Genomic DNA, 16,957 nt, shown 5'->3' with positions numbered 1-16,957 from the left:
GGTCAGTTGGGACGAAATCGAAACGGATGATTTTACCGGTCGCTTTTCTGCGAAAAACAACAAAAAGGATTTAATATTGTCTGATTTAAATGTTAATATTTTTTAATTGCTAGTAATTTAAAATAATTTTCTAATATGGAATACATATTTTTCTCCACACAAGATGCTTCAGCCTTCTATTCAAAAATTTTATTATGTATTTAAAAAAAAATCGATAAAATATTTGAAAACTCTTAATTGCGCCTTAATTGCGTTAAAAAAATATAAACATGTTAGAAGATAAGTTTTGATAAGTCAAAATTAAACAACAAATATTTTTTTCTAATTTCTAATGACCATTTGTCATGTGTATTAAATAGAATTACAAGTTATATCAATACTTCGCTTTTCTAACGCCATCGCTCTGCCTCTACGATTGAGAAGCAAAAGCCTGAATAACAGCCTGTTCAAGCTCGAATTATCAAAATCACAATAATTTTATAGCCAATTACTTATAGTACATAAATAATCTTCGTTTTATGTTTTTGAATGCCAGTTCTTCAAATGAAGATTAATCAAAAAAAGATAACTACCCGAAGAGTTAGAGAGTCATTGCTGAAAAATATTGTATAATCATCATAAATTAAAAGCAGTTACTAACACATAGACAAAACAACCGATAAACAAAACAAAAAGTCTAAATTTGCTTTCCAGTATCCTTAAAAAAATATTCAAAAATATCTTTAAACGGTCCGAAATGTAGCAGTTTTTGAAAAATGTTACAAATTATCTACACATCTAGATACTTTTTTTTTCGCTATTCAGTTTGGGTCTCTAATACGTGTTTTTTTAACACAACTATCTCTCACAGATGGCAACCCAAGCGCAGAAAGAGTTGACTTCCTGTCAAAGTGCAATTTGTTTGCCCTCCAGGTGCGATCTCTTTCATACCCGGCATCAGACGAAAATCACGTCGCAAACATCAGCGTGTCGCTCGGTGTCCTTTTGCATGACCTTCGACCCCTTGCCGATACCTACCGCACCACACATTAGCTTCCGGAACTGCCCGACAGTTTCCATTTTTCAGCTGCCTAGTCCCAGGTCACGGCCATCAACCGACCCGGGGTCAAACGTACGGGATTTGATCCTGTCACTGTGCGTTGATTTGCCCTCGTCAGTAGAGGGTTTTGTGTTTAACCGGTGCAGGCGATGGTCGGACGGGACGGATGTTTTGCGGCCCTCGGGGAGAACTTAATGTTGTTTACATGGGTCCATCGTCCATCTACTACGGACCCGTAGACTACCCTGTTCCTCTACCGGATGTGGACAATGTCATCTCGGAAACGGAATGGTTGACGTTTTCTTTTTGCACTGTTTTTTCTTGTTGTTGTTACTGCTGTTGTTTTGCTGTTCCGCACAATCGCATTACGTACAAAAGGACATGACCGCACCCCAGCAACACTGGCGAACGATAAATCAAAACGCCGACTCTTTCAACCTCGGCGCAAAAGCTCTCGGCAGTCGTGTCGGTGTCCAGTAAGCTTCTTCTGCAGAAAGAGTGAAACTGCCAAAACACAAAATGGTTGAAATGCGGGGAGGGCGAGGGGGGTGTTGTGGGAGAAGAAGACAACAAAAAACAAAAAGAAGTTAAACATTCATCTCATTCATTTTAAGATTTTTTTTCCATTTTCGTTTCGTTTTACTCCGCGTTGGGTTTTGTAAACGATGTTAAACCGTCTCCCTTCTTCTTAAGGACATTTTCGTTAGAGTAAGAGTACCTCCAAAGTCATTTTGAACAGACGTTTTCGGAACGGTCCCTTTTTTCTACTCTTACTTATCTCATCCTTCGTCTCATGACAACCTTCGGTACAAGAAGACAGCAAAGTTTATACCTTTCGCTGGCAGCCCCCGTCAGTGTGGTGTTGTTTTGCTTGGGAAAAGATAAATGAATGTCAATGAATTCCATCAGTAGCAACAGTAGCAACAGTGGCAACATTGGCACCGCTAATGCCTACCGAATCAACAGTCAACCAAACCATACCGAGCACGAATAAAATAAGCAGAAATCGGGCACGGGCAGACGACGAAAACACTTTCACTCATCATTAAATCTATGTTTTATTATTAAAATGCTTTTCCCTCGGAATAAAACCCAGCACGCTCGTCATTTCGCCTTCCACCGGTTAAACCGACGTTGAACGTGATCTCTCGCATTTCAGCAAACACGATTTCCGCAATGGGTTTCGTTTGTTTTTCCGTATGTTTTCTGTTTTTTTTTTTTTTTTTGTAAAGCTGTGTGAGCTTTTTTCCACACTTTCGGGGAAACAATTTAGTGAGGAAACTTACTGCTCCTTTAAGCAGCCAACAAGACATGGGAAAATGGCAAGCGGTACTGAAAATGGTGCTGGGAAAATATTTAGAAATGTTTGTAGCATCAACAATCAGCTCAACGGTCCCGTACGTTCGTACGGTTGGTTTGTGGAAAAGCAGGGAAACGGACGTTTTCCGGGGAAAGGGAAAATTAAGTTTGTCTTGCAATTGAATTCGAACTTTGATCTTTCTCTCTCTCGTTTTTTCTCTGTCTCTCTCTTTCTGCGTCCTCTATGTGTTGAGGTGCGAAAATACCACCCCCTCACCCGTTGGATTTACCCTTCGTCCGATACAGGAAAAGCGCTTTTAAAAAAGCCGAAACAGAAAAAGGGAAAACAATCACACTGCAACAAAACAACTCAGCAAACACAATAAACACACCGAAACGAAAACATCTTGGATTTCCCATTTTCGCTCAGGTGAAAGTACCCGGGGTTGATTGTGGTTGCCCATTTCGAGGGTTGGGATGGGGTAACTGGGTTCACAATTTAGCTCACGTAGCGCTTTGAAATATGGGACTTACAAATTAAAACGGAACACACTGTGCCGCTCGGTACTCTAACGAACGAAGCAATGGTTGGCAATTTAGTGACTGAGATTCTATATTCCATTTCGTAGTAGAACATTTCTCCCGAGCGGTAATATGGGTGTGTGGTTTCGTGCGAAATATTAAGCATTGCTTTAGGGCAAGACCAGTACGGTGAAGAAGGATTCCGTTTTTGCGCTTTTGTATTGTATTCGGTAAAGGCAAACATGCGTTTGATGAGTGTGGATCATTAAATTGGAAATTATTCCTTTGATGACAGATACGTGGTAAACGTTGAGGGACATTTAAATTAATATTTCTGATCATTATTCATTGTTACAATATTTGAAAATAGTACGAATTAAAGAAGCATGTATGTAAATTTTTAATTTTCATTCCTTCCTTAATGGCCGGAGCCATAGAAGCAAGCGTGTTTATTTTGCCTCGAGCATTTATGGGCAAACGAAATCAAATTAACCGTAAAAAGGATAACGATCCACTTCAGTTCCAGAACGGGTTTCGGTTTGGATTTCGTAACACCGCTTAACAGCTTAGCACTTAGGATCGATGCAGACAAACTCTTGTGGCACGGTACTACGGTGTATACGCTGGGAAGAGCAAAATCCGAGCATCATCTTATTATCTATCGTGGTCCATCGGTTCGATAAGAGCCCGGTGCCGGAATGCATCTCTCCCAAGAGACACCGGGGGAAAGATGCGCCTGGATACGAATGGACGAATGTGAGCGCTCTACAAACGCAACGAAGAAAACAACGAACACCGTACGTGATGTGACTGTGAATGTTCATATATAAATATATTTTCTACACCTGCCTCAAAACCTACCGCTGACCATCCGGGAAAGCTCCGGCGAAGGAATTTCATTTCATTTCCACAACCGAAACCACACTGGCCGGGGTTGTTTCGTTTTTGGCCCTCAGCGAACCAAATGCGATACCGACCGCCAACATCATTCGGTGGAAAGCTGCGGTAGAAAACAGAGCTTCGATTGTTTCCTCGACCAATGGAGAGAAGGTTTGCCCGGGAGAGGGAAAACGATGCCCATTCCTATGTCCGGCTGGTCTTCGGTTGAAGTTTGCCTGCACCCGCTGCAAAAACCACAAACAAACGCTCACGGGTGGGAAAAAGGCGAGCCTGTTGGAGAAAATGCTCTGGCCAACAATATTCATCGTCCGTGCGACGTAGAAACCCTTCGTCGGACCCGTGCCGACATCGCATCACCGATCTGCTCAAGGTTTATGTGTTCGATAAACAGAAAACATCTCTTTCTCTGATTGCATTTATTGCAATTGTTCCCCGCATGTTGGTTTTTGCAGAACTTCCACTTTTTTCTCCATTCTTCGAAGTCTTTTAAAGGGAAGATAAGATGAAGCACAAACAGTACGAGAACTGTTAGTTCCGCTTCCAGGCAGTCTCGTTAGCGTTTGTTACGGCCGCAACCGTTTGTTCGCTGGACAGGTTGAAGTGTTTTTGTGTTTGAGCTGGCTTTCCACAAATTGAAAGATAGAAAGCGTAAATGGTAAAAGTAGGAAAACTCTAGCGTAAAAACAGTTCCACCCTCACTTACAGACCTTATCGTTCCGTATCGATAACGTGCAGAAGAATAGTTGAACTTATCAAATGGATGAAAAATTGCTTCTTCAGTACGGTTCAGTGTGCGAGAAGTTGGAACTGTTTGGTAGAAAATCTTTCAAACAGTTCTTCCGGTTACGTTCCTTGCTGATAATTGCTGAAAGTGCCTTTCAAGTATGGATTAAAGACTTTATGCAAGCAATTGTTAGCGCGAAGCAAAAAGATATAAACGGATTAGTAATAGGAGAATGTTTCAGTTCAAAGGTAATTGGAGGATTTTCAGGATCATATTGGATTTGCTGGTCATTACTGGATTAATAAGTGCTTCAAGTACAGTTTTTAGTAATGATTTATTTATGTAACGAGAATAAAAACGTTTATTAGCTTAAAGATGATGTTTTTTGTTTATTTTAATAATATTTTTTGTAAAGTGAAGACTGCTGGTGGTGTATGACGTAACGGCGTCGGTGCTTGTACGACAGGACCGAGTATCAAATCCCAAGCCGACTATTTCACGACATGCACAGGACTGACAACTAAGCTTTGGGTAAATAAAATCAAGTAACGTCTGAAATGACAGGACGAAACGTCCTGTGAAAGGTGATCTAGTCTCATAAAAGAAAAATTACAATACAATAACCTTTTGCTAGGTTAGAATTATTTTGAATTCTTCATGTATTGAGGAGTTTGTAAGTGTATTACTTTAGTTACAGAATGTTTTGTTTGCCACTTGGTTACATAGTAAGAAATATCTACCAAAAAGACATTTATTTTGAACAATTTTTTTAAATAATGAAAAATTCTTTGAGTAACAGTAAATAATTAAATGTCACTTCAAGGAGTTCAATTGATGTTGACAAGTATTACTCGTTTTATAACATAAAGAGCATGTAAAGTTCTTAATTTATTTTCTTTAGCGACGTTTTGTAACCCATAGCAGTTAAGAAAATTACATAAAATTATAAAAATAATTATTAAAAAATCAAAATGTTATGAACATGTGCATTTCTACAGGGAAATTTTCAAAATCTAACTCTGAAATTACGTGCATAACTGTGATAATACAGATATATAATTATTGTAATAAAATGGTACTAGCATATTTACCTCAAAATTCATTAGAATCTTTAATTCTTTATCATCATAAAAAATAACCCTCATAAAAATAGTTTATTTTTATATTTTAAGATGCTTTAAGCGATCTTAATGAAATTTTAGTTTTCTCTTACAATTTCATACAGTAACATTGGCTGCTGTTCACAAGATTAACGCCTGCATGTCTATGATTTTGCAAAAGAAATATAATTACACAGGAAAATCGAATCAATGATGAGTTGTGAACATTTCCGTAATGGAAATGCAAGCAAACAGTAACACCTAACAGCATTAACGCTCGCCAGAAGCGTGTAAGACAGCAATCATTTTATGAAAGTGCATCAACTTCTGCATGATGATTCGCTGCGTCTCAATCACCTAAAACCTTACCATCGACCAAGCCGAGTGCTGAACGCTGTAATTGACATTTATTTATATTTTTCTTCCAATCAATTTACAACCCGGGTCGAGTTCCATTTGGAAAATTCCCCGCCATCCGTTCGGTGTCCATGCAGCGCGTTGGAAACGGCTTGAAACAACCGGAAGGAAATGGCATCAAGAGAAAAGCAGCTTACTTTTCTGTACAGTCAGAGTCTTTCTTTTTTGTTAGTTGCAACGTATTTGCGATACCAAATGGACGCTAAAAAGTGCATGACAAGATGGGCACGGATAGTGAAGCGTAGGTTTTTGGGGTGTTGGACGGGAAATCTCATTTGAGAAATTCTTGTAATAACGACGATGTTCGGCAAGGTTTGGACTCGTTCGTTTTGCGCTAGTTGGATCGCATTGGCGTGCGTCGATGGGAGTCGCGTCCTTTTTGCCCGGGGACGCTATTCAGCTTCACTTTCCCGCTAGAGTGCTCACTCGATTGCTCAGAAAGAAATACGAAAGTTGTACTGAATGCTACTGAAGATGTTGGCCGAGATGTTGGATGATGGAGTTTGTTTCGCTCTAACGCTGGCATCGCTGGCTGTGGCGTAAAACGATCGAATCGTAGCGAATCTGGTCCAATCGAATGCGGATGCACAGGCGCATCAAACTCGTTTCTTTACATCCTGGCAATTTTTACGAAGCAAACAATCTTTGCCCACCCATCCCGGTTTGCGTTATCTTCCTGTTGGGCTGTTGTCTTGTTGCATGGTTCTGTTGTTTTTTTTTCTCTTATCATCTTAACACACATGCCCACTCCTAGAATGAAAGGATGAAGCCGTCCAACGAGCACACGCGCACGTCCGCACAATTGAGATTGAGCAAACATAAATAAATTGAAGTGCCTTGTTAGAAGGACTTGTACCGGGTGAAACACCACGGGGAAAGGAAAGCAGACGACTTTCCGTTCGACCTTTTGGGGAACTTCGGCAGTGAACCGCTGACACCCGTTGCAAACCCGTTGCATTCCCGAAAAAAAGGGAATCTGAAAGGAAGTTATGCTTCGAGCGGTACTTTTCGGTGTACTGAGGCTTGAAAACACGAAGCACTAAAGTTTATGATCCACACCGGGACCCGATAGACGGTCTCTCGGGGGGAGAAGAAAGTGATGAAAAAAGGTTGATGAAACAAAGCACACAGCAAAAAAAAAAATCTAACGAGCTAGTGCACGATAGTTTACAGAAATAAAAACCCTGTACTGCAAAGAAGTTGTGCAATTTTTCGGGAGGGGCCCTGTAGGAAAGTTGTATTTTTGCCAGAGGTTTTTTGTTGTTGTTTGTCTTTCTTTTTTTGCCATAAGTCTGCGGAAAGGTACTCCGGAGGTCCTTGTAAACTTTGAAACTTTCCTCAACGATCGACCTAACTGTGGCGAGTGGCATACTTTTTTCTGCTGCTAACAAACTCATCCCAGGCTGCACAGGGCAACTCAAGTGGCAAGAATGGCAAAGAAACCCGTATATAAATAAACAAACTGAGCAGAGTTTGGGGTGGGAAAAACGGAAAACAAAAAAACATACATCGAAATGAAAGTTAAGTTTATTTGCCACTTTGTAGCACGTTCCAAACCGTGTTAACGTGTTGCACTCTGCGGCCATGCCAATAAAATATGGTTTGTGTAAAGAGGAAGTGATCTTTCTTTGGCAAGGGGAAAACGAAGAGGATGAATTGGATTTACTTTTTTCTTTTCCTGTAAGCTATTAATCCATACTGCACGCGCCATTAGTTGCATCGATATACGATATTCCGACACGACACAAACAAATGGATGGGTTTGGGTTGAATGGGATGAAAATGGAGCTTCCCCATGTAATCGGATTCGATCCCTTCAAAGATATGTATTGTAGCAAGTTTCTCGGAACACGCTTTGATGCACCTGACAATCATTTTGCCTCATTGCTGTATATTAACTGTCTAAGCTTTCAAACACAACACGGATAATTATTGGTTAGGAAGTAATTTTTCCACCAAATCCAACCGACAAACCATTCCTGTATGGTTCAATCCATTAAGTTTGGAAATCTTGGAAATTCAATCGCCACACGCCCCACACTAAGCTTAAACACTATTTGACGAACGCCGTAAGTATGCAACTGTCACCAGTAAACATGCTTCAAACCCTACCTTCTCCCGCCGATATCGTTTGGTTCACAATTCCAGGTGGAAAAGCCTCTAATTAGACGCTTTATGTCAACTCCACCTCCGTTTGAACGCAATGTCCCGATAGGCTATTCAGTACATTTTGCAATGTGACAGTTGAATAATCAAGCTACTCCGTGTTCTGTGTCATTCGCTCATCTGATTCAACCACTGAACTTCAACCTACGGACATTACTCATCGAACCAGCACGGTTGGCACGTTGAACCCTTTCCGAACGCTTTCCGGCCGGACCATGGCAGAAGCCAGGAAAGGTGAAATCAATATTCCATTCTCCATTCAGCATCTTTAACCACAGATCAGTAAAATAATTAAACGCTTCCATCGTGCCGGTAGGTTGGATCGATCAGGTGCGGTATTTCAGCCGGACCGAACATTTACCCCGTACCAGACAAACACTTAACGATGGGCAGCACTAATAGACGTGACCCTTTCCGACCGTTCGATTCATTTGCTTTAAGCGGAAAAGCCCCTATTCCTAAGTAAATGGCTTAAGGGTTGTTTTCTTTTTGCATCCTTTAGCTTACAAACGCAAATAATCCGGTCTGCAACGGAAATCTTTCTAGCAGTGTGAGAAACAGTCGCCGGAAGTTAACATGAGCCGTGTCGCTTTCGGACACATCCTTCCGGGTTTGTTCGCGGACGGGTGCAATGTCGCTTTTCCGTTAGCAAACAGGAAAGCCCATTGTCAATAGGGGATGCTCCGAGTCAGAAGATGACTTCCGGAAGCCGGATAACCAAAACGTCGTGTCTCGATTGGACTGTTGAGCTGTTTGGAGGGTAATGTATTCGTTGGTGTTGGTGCGATGCGCATATATGGTTCGATTTGAATGATGAACTACATAATTTAGGGTCTCTTTGGGGAAGTTGTCTCTAGAGCGATGCTAAGGGAAATTTAAGTAATGTGTGGAGCTATTGTACTAAACGGTGTTAAAATAATAAAAGAAAGAATATCATAGTGTTTAAAAATGAAATATTGCGACCTTTTGTGATATATTTAACAATCGTGTAATATTAGAATAATCGTAGGTGATTGAATAAGACTCTTTAAAACCAAATTTTTATTTGAAATGGATAATGAACTAACGAAGTAGTTTAGTAAAGTATGGGACAGTAGTTGGTTGAGTTTAAAAACGATTATTTTATTTAAAAATAGTTTAAAAACGATTATTGATTATTATTATTGAAAAACGATCTTGATTAAACCTAGGAGGTATGGCAAACTGCCATATCCTGGGCATACTCGGTAATAAAAACGAGGTTTTATTTTTTTTCTTATGTAGAATATGTATAGATTATACATTTTCTTTAGACACCAATTAAGTAAAGAACTTTCATTTGCTCTAAATTCATGAAGCGTCTGGGTCCATGTACGTTTATAAACATTTTATCCATACCAATTCACACTTACTCGAGCTGGTTGCTTTTATCAAATATTCTACGTATTGTTTTATACAATTAATATTAAAAATAAATTTTCGAAAATGTGCCAGTTAAAAGCTACCATAATATGTAATAAAAAGAAAAACAAATCAAAAAAAAACTAAACATAGAATTGTTAGTTTCAAACTGGCGCAATACAGTATTGCTAATTTATTTTCCAAATCCTTGCATCGTCATGATATCTCCTCGATCGCAAGGAAAATTAAGTATTTATGAATGTTTCGTAAGGGAATTCATCTAGTTCCGTTTTACCAAATAAAGCACGTTTGATCCACATTCACATTAACTCGATTTCATGCTAATGCACACATTACCATCTCGAAACAACTCCACCGTGTGCGCATCAATCTCGATCGTTATCGCGGCAAAGATCACTGCAACGGCACCCCCCGAAACCTTAATAGGCCATCAAGCGGATGAAAATTTACCACCCCCCAAAAACGCTGCGCTGCGGCAGATAAATTATCATCCCATGCAGCCCAATGTGGCTCATGAATATGCTATTACCCTACGACGGGAGGTTTCGGAAACCCATTCAACTTACCGGTTTTCGTGGGGGATGGGTTATACCCTGTTAAAGGACGTACGTTTCATGCGTCCCCTGATGCACCACCGCACGAAACCGGGGGTCTGAAAGAAAATCAATTTAGTATTCAAAAGCCCACACGAACGGGATTTAAGAACGAAATCAACATGAACAACCAGTACCAGTGGAGGAAGAAAATAAAAAACGATATCTTATGGCTGTGCTGTTGTAAGGTAAGGGGGGCCATGGTGGGCCTTAGGACGCACACAAAAACGGTTCGCGGAAATAATGGTGTCGGTGTAATCGGGGAACTCATTGGAGCTCCAAGGCACAATTGAGCGATAAACTTAGTCCCTCACACACTGTCGTACTTTCCATTTTCCTGTGATGAATTTCCATCCTTTCTCGCGCACCAACTGTGCCTACAGCTGGTATTGAAATATGACGTATAATTATTTTTTCTTCGATCTGGTTGTTTTAAATGGCGTTGGTTGTTTTCTTTCTCGGGATGTTAAACGATAAAGTCACCGTAGATTGCATGTTGCTTTGTAGCTTTACCCCAACCTCCAACGACACTTTTCCCGTGTCGATCATTTTCAATACAGTGTGTGTGTATGTAGGGGATCTTTTTTTTGTTTTATTCTTTGGCTCGCTTTTGTTAGGAGTTTCAACTTCTAGCAGTTGTAAAAGTTTGCTCAATTCTGATGTGGAAGCGAAAAAAAAGAAACGGAGCGCATTTTCCAAAGACTTTCCATCCCACCAACATTGTCGGTGAAAAGATCTTGCTCCGTCCTGAAGGGTGGACGGTTTTCTATATATACAGGGCTGAAAGTGGAAATGTATTATTCATAAGACAGCTTATTTAACACCGAACTCGGTAGCGAAAACAGAAAGGAAAAAATTAAACAAACAACGAAAAAAACTCACACACCCACAGCACAACGCTCCTGCGATAGGAACTCCGTGAAAAACGATCCCATTGGCAAGAAGTCATCGTCGTCCCTGTGGACGACACTTCACTAAAGCAGGGTGACACGGCGAAGGGATGTGTATATTGATGAAAGTGGCAAAGAAAGAGGAAAGTAAAAAGTCAAACGATCAAAGAAAAACCTTCACCGCGAACCTCTCGGATGCCTCGTGTTTCATCCCCCAACGATGAAGTGTATAAAACGGGCCAACAAAAAAGCGGGACAGAAAAATTGTATGAATGATCGTAAGTTCGCATGCGGACGGAACACAGACGTGGAACACCGAAAGGGGTACAGATGATGAGAAGGCTAATGAGTCAGCACACCACCGGATCGTGTTTCCAGCTCCATCATGATACAATTCATGCAGCGGTTCCGTGCCAACGGGTAACCAGCCGACGGTTGGACAATAAGGACAAACTTTTTTCCCGCCCCTCGACAGCAGAGGTCACCCCTGTTTGATCAAGCTGCAGTCAATTAATTTTCAATTATTACCACCTCAATTATGTTACGTGAGGTAGTGGGACTTCTTTTCTTCGTCAACCCGTTGACGCTCAATGGTGCTACTGAGTCTGTTTGTGTGTGTGTCTAGCGGTATTGTGTCATTTTTTTCCTATTCTTTTTTAATGTTTAAAGTGACAATGGTGCATTGAAAGGGCATTGTGGGATATATTGGGAGAGTATACACACACATTGTTAACTTTAAGTTAAAAAAAACATTTAACTAGGTGGGAAGTTTAATGTATGAAACATTTAACAAAAAAAATATGTGATGCAGTGCTTTCACAAAAAGTAAGCAATAACAAAAGATCATTATTTCACCCTTTTGCGACGTTTAAAAACTCCTAAGGGTAGTTTTTTCTGTTGCAGCAACTATTTTAATGAATCATTCATAGGCTTCAGCTTTTATTTTGTACACCGAACGTAATGTTGATTCTGGATGATATCATTAATTCAAGTGTGTTAACATTTCTCCTACGTACATGGCACACTTACCCACAGCAAACTACCCCTAAGGAAATTATCCTTGCCGACAAGAAATAAAAATCCATGAAATTTGTGCCCATTCGGGTGTATGCGCCAGAAAATATTGCTGCCTTGATGGTTGCCGTGAGTTGTAGATTTGTTTGTCGATGCTGATGTTCATTAATTCTGCCATCTAAACGACGTCCAATCTTGAAATCGGATCCTACGGTCGAATGTACGGGTGACAACATGAGCGTCCGGTGAAAAACAACTTAACGATCCAGCCTCCTCCAGCACTTTACCCTAAACCAGGAGGTACTCTATTAGAAGTTTTCTTATTTTGACAAGAGCTTTCTATACCGAAAAAAAAGACCACACGGTCCAATCCAACCCGTTCATTCATCCGTCCGCCCGTTCGTTCGTTTGTTCGTTTGCTTGTTCATTCAGTTTGGTCGTTTGTATGGTCGTTTGGCTGTTGTTTTTCTCGCCGGTGCAATGTTTGTTGGATGTTGTGTGTTTTTTCGTTTGCTTCACACCTTCTCCTACTATACCTTCTCACCACTTTCCTGTCCGTTGATCGATCGTATGTTTTGAATTTTTGTGTGACCGTGTGTTTGTGGCGATGTTGTTCCGGTTTCTGTTTTTTTTTTCTACTTGTGCTTTGCATTCCCCCAATCGTCTCACCGTTCGCACCGCTTTGTGACGACTGTGACGATGACGACTTCTTTGCGTTCTGGACCAGAGGGGGAAAAAATATATCAGAAATGGCTCTCGAATTGCTGCCCGCACGGCACTCAACATGGCCACTCACTCAACGTCCCTTTTATTTGCAGAATAAATTGATAAAATTTGAATATAAATGGAATAAAACCCTGAAACTCTTACCGGAGTATTACTCAATCCTACGTGTATTTTGGCCACTTTTTAGATGTGTGTGTGTGTGTTTCTACGTTTTTTATGACAGAGTGTTAGAGAATGGGAGTGTGTGTTTTTTTTTTGCTTTATTCGTACCAGCACAAGCGACCAGTTCTCAATGGCACTGCTGATGGTATTTCGCACGCTGTATAGTTGTGGAAATCGTTTCAATCCACTCGTTTGCCTCTCGGTTTTTTTAGTGTTCCTCCGTGGCAAAAGTTCGCATCCGTGCGTCCTGCATTACCGGGGCCGGTATCGTGGGCGGGGAGAGGGATATTAGGGCTCGGTATCCGATTCGTTTCCGGTCCGGTTGAAATTTTCCTTTTTCCATCCTTTATGTGATGGTATTACCCGTTGCGCTGTTTGGCGATGTTGGTTTCTGAGGTCCAGTGTCGAGCAGGGTCTTCTCGTCAGAAGTGCTCCTTGGAGATCGACAAAAGCGCACAAAACCAAGAAGAGCAGAGCTAAAGGGCACACGGTTGCATTACAGGAAAAGATACCGACTAAACAACACACATACACTTCGACACAAAACTTTGCACACGCTTTTTTTGCCAATGTGTCTGTATGTTTCGTTTGTGCGTGTGTGTTTTATTTCCCATGATCCACCGTTCCTTTCTTTATCATGCAGTGAGATTCTTTTGATTTTGTTTGCAAGTGGAAAGCATCACAACCCGTTTGCCGGAAGCTGAATGAGTGGGATGCAACAAGAGTGAGAGGAAAAAACGATTCGAACGGATATTTCCTTTTTCCGGTGCAAAACTCCAAACATTCAATTGAGTCACAAATACGGTGATCCTTACGGATGGTATAACTAGCTTAGGGTTATGCCATACTGCCGCACTGTTGAATATCTAATAACATTCGAGAGGAGTTGTACGTTCCGTAAAAGGATGTAAACATAAATATTAGGCTAAGGCAACCCGTTTGAGCTAGCTAATATGGTTTGACATGTTTTATTTACCGAAAAAGATAAAGAAAATAATCTTCCTAAAACATCTTACATGGATCATAAATTGAGGCAGGCAGCTAAATATTCTCAATGAGAATTTTTTTAAATGAAAACCATTTAAGTTTCTACGAACTTTTGTGCAAAATTAAAAATAAATATTTTTAGCCTTTAAAAAGGTATACAAACAAATAAAATCTTTCGATAGAAATCCATCCTTTTTACCTGTGTTTGTGGTCTGTAAAACGTACCTTAAGAACCTGAATGTAAGCAAACAGCAAAGCAGCAGCGCTGTAAAACTAACTCGAATAATGGGCACCTTATAAATCTTTTGTAAGACATGGACGACTTTCGCCATTTCGGTGCGAATCGACATTTGCAATTTTCCCGTTTTTCTCCATCACCTCATTTGCCACATCTGGATGGTAAGTTTCTCTCTCTATTTGGCAAAGTTTTTACCCCGTTTTCGTTAGCCTAACGAAGACGATGACCTGCAACGAAACGGAGCCTGCGCCCGACTGTACCTCAGCTGTCACGGTCGCGGCAGACAGGTTAATGAGGCGTCAATTGGATTTGGTCCACGGTGTCGTTTCCGTCCTCGCTGATGCTTGCGACGAAGCAGTTCACCACGAAAGCGGTAAGCATCTTTGCCCAAAACTCGAAATGACCTGCCAGAAATGTTGGACGGGTGGGACATTATGCTGTGAGCGAAACGTGCTGGCACACTGCTACACTGCCGTTAAGAAGCAGTTACAGCTGCGGACCTGGCAAGCAAACTGCTCATCAGATTCCCATTTCTCTTCGCCCACGTCAAGACGACAGTTCGTACGGGTGCTGCACCATTTTCGGTAAAATATACGTGGTTTTGTTCCTTCGTAGCACGGGCCGTGTCCCGTTTTGGGAGCTACCTTCTTGGATGGGGGAACGGGGCTTTTTACGACCTCGACTCGGGCGACTCCATACACCGGGAGCACCTTTTCTTGCTCGGTTCGCCGTTGTCGATTGGTGGTAATTTCATTTGCACTTTCCACGTCGATGTCACAGGACCCTTCCGCGCGAACCTTCGGGCTCCACATCCACACAGCAAAACCTGGTTGTGTTGTACACAACAAACATAGAGATTTATTCAATTTCTAAAATTCATTATTCATACAGTGGCAAAGTTTGAATTAAGCAATTTATATTATTATTCAATTTGTTATTTATTACGACAACACGACCTGCTCTCCAACAGAAGGGAGAGTCCCAGGTCGACGTACGAATAGTGGAGCCCACATACAGTACTGCCTGGCGGGTTTCGAATCAAGCTGTGACATCGACAAACTCATCGATGTTTCAAGGGCTGCACCTAACGTATCATATTCCAACGCGCCGTAACCCGCCAGTTAGTAGAGCCATATTTATTCAGTGTATTTTCTTTTCTTTCTCTGCTTCGCTTTGGAACGTTTTATTGCAGGTCGCATGGGTGCGAGTGGACACGCAAACCATCCTCTCGATTCACCACAACGTGATAACGCAGAACCCACGCATTAGCCTCACCTATAACGATCACCGGTCCTGGTATCTGCACATCCGGGAGGTGGAAGAAAGTGACCGGGGCTGGTACATGTGCCAGGTGAACACCGATCCTATGAGATCTCGCAAGGGCTACCTGCAGGTTGTAGGTAAGTTACCGTATGTTTGTCGTGCCGATTGTGAAGGATAGTGTCACCTTTATTAACAGCCAGCACTGTCGTTTGGAGTTAATAATTCAATTTAGGTTAGCTATGATTACCAATTACTGATAGTCACGATGTTAATATATCTTATCAGGAAGGCTCTATAAGTTCGTTGACATAAGTCGAATATGATGATGCGTTAAAAATAGAAATGTTTTAATTTTATTAGTTGAAAGCTAAAAATTAAAGAAATATTTGGTAACATTTCAAATCAATACACAAAAAAAAACACAATTTAACACAATTAGCAAATTTTTTTTGAGATTTCTGCAGATTGATTTGGAATTTTTATAAACTCTTGGCACTATTTATCAGTACTTTAAGTACATTATTGATTTATTTGTGATTGATAATTGTTTACAAATAAAATCTGGTTTAAATTTATTACAAATAATGTCTAGTTAAGTAGCATTTATCATATCGGGCCCGTTTATAATTAGTCAAAATTACTTTGTTTATTAACAGTACTTTTTTACTGTTTGGATAATTTCATATATTTTTCAATTTCTTAACTTTCTTGCAAAAATATTCCCAATTCAATATAACAATTGGTTTTCAGTTTATCGAATTTGAATAAACTATATCTGTTCGAGAGAAAAGAATTAAATTTAATAAAACGATTATTGCTTTTTGCGCTTACATCAAGATAATTTCTTGAATTGATATTGCTTGAATTTGTCTTTTTTCTTCGAATGAATATTTTAATAATAAATTTAGCATAACTTGAATGCTACATCAAAATCAAACCTTTCTCGGAAGTTGCTTTCAAGAACAAATCTTCTAGGAAACTGAAAATGTGTAAATCTGTGGCAAATTTTTGCTTTCGCGATAAACAAGAAATACAAAATTTCTCTTTAAAAGCTCTTTAACTGCTTCATTTCCTTGATTGAAGATTACGACGAAAATGTTTCGTTCCGAGAAATTCCAAGCCCTATGAGGAGAAGATTTGCAAAACACAGGATCAATTAGAGTCCAATTGTACATGATTGGGTTTTACACGAAATTGATAAATCCTTCAAAACCTCCCACCTCCCTCTCCGGGTTTTGTTTCTTGAAATGTTAGATAAATGTTACTGTTCCATATCCTTGAAATGAATGTTTTTTTCGGAAAGCATTTCTCTATTGAATTTACAATTTTCCTGGCAACGTGACCCGAACTATACAGAGCTTTGTTTATTTATCTATCGCTACCGGCCACAAGCGAACAATCACTTTATGTTTTATTGCACAAATATTGCCTATCACACACTAATCGACTCGGAAATGTAAATTGAGTGCCAACAAACCGGTGGGATCAGATAGCAATTTGCATTTTGCCACCAGCA

General features: G+C 40.4%; 1 protein-coding gene across 3 annotated transcripts in view; it reads left to right on the top strand.

Moving 5' to 3' along the window:
- The window catches only part of LOC125766345 (lachesin), a 94,311-nt gene that overhangs the window by 58,810 nt on the left and 18,544 nt on the right, over positions 1 to 16,957 (top strand). For all 3 annotated transcript variants that reach the window (XM_049432209.1, XM_049432206.1, XM_049432208.1), the window contains one exon: positions 15,371 to 15,578. In XM_049432209.1, the coding sequence (XP_049288166.1) occupies positions 15,371 to 15,578 (208 nt within the window). The remainder of the gene's footprint in view (positions 1 to 15,370; positions 15,579 to 16,957) is intronic.

Source organism: Anopheles funestus, chromosome 2RL (assembly GCF_943734845.2).
Source record: "Anopheles funestus chromosome 2RL, idAnoFuneDA-416_04, whole genome shotgun sequence".
NCBI lineage: Eukaryota > Metazoa > Arthropoda > Insecta > Diptera > Culicidae > Anopheles > Anopheles funestus.
The sequence above is the reverse complement of the archived record's forward strand: the minus strand, read 5'-3'. Positions and strand labels throughout refer to the sequence as shown.